The following is a 2,332-nucleotide window of genomic DNA, read 5'->3' as shown; positions in this document are numbered from 1 at the left end:
AAAGAGCTAGCAAAGAAGGGGGACGAGGCCTGGAAAGAGACCGAAGCGGGCAGAGGAAAAGAGGAAATAGACGAAGAATATATCGCGAAGGCGGGGAGATAGACGAAGGCCCAGACGCGAACAACGAAGAGTGTGAGATGGTGGAGACGGTCAAGGTAGGCGGGGCGTGAGAGGGGAGGAAGTCGTTCGAGCGGTAGGTTGCTGAGAGAGCACGAGGCCGCGAAGCAGGTGGCGCTGCCCGCGGCGGAGGGGGCGCAGGCTTCCCTCTTGCGCGAGCAGCTGAGCAGCAGCCAGGCCGCGCGGGGCGAGCTGCGCGCCACGTGGGGTTGGGACGAGGAGGGGCGCGCCGCCGCGGGCGCGGTGGGGGCGAGCGACGACGACGAGGAGGAGGAGAACAGCGATGGCGCGGGGAAGAGCGGGGCGGGGAGCGGCTACGCGTCTGCGAGCGCGGCTGTATCGCCACCCGCGAGCTCTGCCGTCCTCTCCGCGCTCGCGCCATCGGCCGGCACTTCGCAGGCGGTACTCGCGGCGCTCGCCGACTCGGACGATTCAGACGAGGAGGAGGCGGGCGGGGCGGGCGGGCGTTGTGGTGTCGCACCGGCGAAGGCGGCGGCGGCCGGCGGGGAAGCGGTCGCAAACGGAAACGGCAACGGCAACGGGGTGGGCGCCGTGGCGGCTGCGCCGGCTGTCTGCCCTCCCGGCTCGAGCACGGACGAGCCAAGCGAGGGGTCCGAGGACACGAGAGCCGCGCTGGAGGCGCCGCTCACTTGTCCGGGTGGCTCCCGCGCAGCAGCCCCGCTGTGCCGCTTAGCCCTCCCCGGCCCCGCCGCCCCAGGCGCGGCTCTCAGAGATGGAGGACCAGATGCAGGCGGCGGTGGACGCCGACGACTTTGAGGAGGCGTCGCGCATCCAGGATGAGCTCGACGCGCTCAACGACGCGATCGACGCCCTCGGGTAGCCCATATGGCTGGCCATCTATGTGGCGCATGTGGGCCGCGTGGCGCCCCCGCGAGCGGGCGGGGCGCCGGCGCGGTCTCGTGGTGCCGCTGCGCGCTGGGCTCTGCTGAGAGTCGCGGGTTGCGGCCGAGGTCTTGTGTGTCTGTGTGTGAAGTCTGAAAGATCCAAGACCGCCCGCAAAGATGAGAACGACACACGGCAGAAGGAGTCTATTGCAAGCCGGTTATCGCGCGGCCGCCCGCGCCCCTCGTTTTTAGAAGTGAATCTCTCTCACGTCTCAGAGTCTCACACGCGCGGCGCGCCGCGCCCGCACAAAACGGGGTCGGGGAGGTCTCGCGGTTGTATGTATGTAAGTAGAGGAACGAGTGGAGAGGACAGGGAGGGACGTTTATTGTTGGCGGTCGTGCGCTGGGTGGTAATCGTCATCTGTCTGCTCTGCTGTGCTTCTCGCTCGTGCGTCCTTGGAAGTTGTGCTGACCTCCTTTCCCCCCTGAGGGAGGGTGTAGAGGATGTAGAGTGTAGAGCGCTGTAGAGATGTAGAGATGTGGAGCGCTCTGGAGCGCTGTAGAGCTGTAGAGCTCTACATCCGCCGCATGACGAGGCGCCTGCGTTGTAGAGCAATGTAGAGCGCGATTTTGCTGTAGAGTTTGTTGTAGAGGCTCTATAGCCAAACGGCCGGGAAGGCAGTGACTCAAAGAGGTCGAGCCGCGCTAATGGGGTGTCTCCGAGCTTACTGGAGCTCTGATGGACAGCCCTGACTATCCCTGACACACAGAGAGTCACTCTGACGGCACACAACACCCTATAACTGCGTCATGACCAGCCTGCCATGTGTCGCCGGTGCCGCATTCATCGCGGTGCTTCTTTAGCAGGCGGTGGACTGTCGGCTGCGAGGACGGTCGCATTTGCGCGAGGCGAGGCGAGCATTGCTGCGCGTTGCATGCGCCATGACTCGCGCCAGCGCGTGCGGGAGCTCCTGGCTGAGCGTTGAGTCCAGGCGAGTTGCGCTGGCCACGATCGCTACGCCGAGCCGAGCTGACGCGCCGAGGCGCCGGCCAGTCGCAGCCGTGAGGCATGCCACAGCAGCAGAGGCACCTGCCACCCATTGGGCGGGCAGACAGAAGGCCAGGGCAGCACTGGCAAGTGCAACGCGCCTCATGTCGGAGAGCGACCGTGCCTCGTTCGCCGCTTATGATGAAGAGTTTGTTGTAGACATTTCACGTTGAGCACTTGAGCACTGGATAGGGTCGATTCCGCATGGTACGGGACCCCTCGATCGTCTCGCCCTCCCTCTCTGGTGTGTTCATTGGGGGGGGTCATCACACAAACACGGTACAGGATCGAGGTGCACGCTGCTGAACCAGTGTCGTCCCCC

The 2,332-nt window shown here is 65.3% G+C and overlaps 1 protein-coding gene across 1 annotated transcript; it reads left to right on the top strand.

The window, feature by feature from the left end:
• Positions 1-231: 231 nt before the first annotated feature.
• EMIHUDRAFT_457596 (hypothetical protein) lies at positions 232-1,144 on the top strand. Its single transcript, XM_005777708.1, has 2 exons — positions 232-756; positions 836-1,144. Exons 1-2 carry the CDS (start codon positions 401-403, stop codon positions 1,065-1,067), a joined length of 588 nt encoding a protein of 195 aa, XP_005777765.1. The 5' UTR covers positions 232-400; the 3' UTR covers positions 1,068-1,144.
• The last annotated feature ends 1,188 nt before the right edge of the window (positions 1,145-2,332 follow it).

This window comes from Emiliania huxleyi, assembly GCF_000372725.1.
Source record: "Emiliania huxleyi CCMP1516 unplaced genomic scaffold EMIHUscaffold_258, whole genome shotgun sequence".
Lineage (NCBI taxonomy): Eukaryota > Haptophyta > Isochrysidales > Noelaerhabdaceae > Emiliania > Emiliania huxleyi.
This window is presented reverse-complemented; position numbering and strand designations above follow the sequence as displayed.

Bases quoted from the DNA above. Each gene is read 5' to 3' on its own strand.
- EMIHUDRAFT_457596 (XM_005777708.1), top strand. From the start codon at position 401: ATGGCGCGGGGAAGAGCGGGGCGGGGAGCGGCTACGCGTCTGCGAGCG. The intron at 757-835 runs GCGCCGCTCACT...CCGCCGCCCCAG, and splicing joins ACACGAGAGCCGCGCTGGAG to GCGCGGCTCTCAGAGATGGA.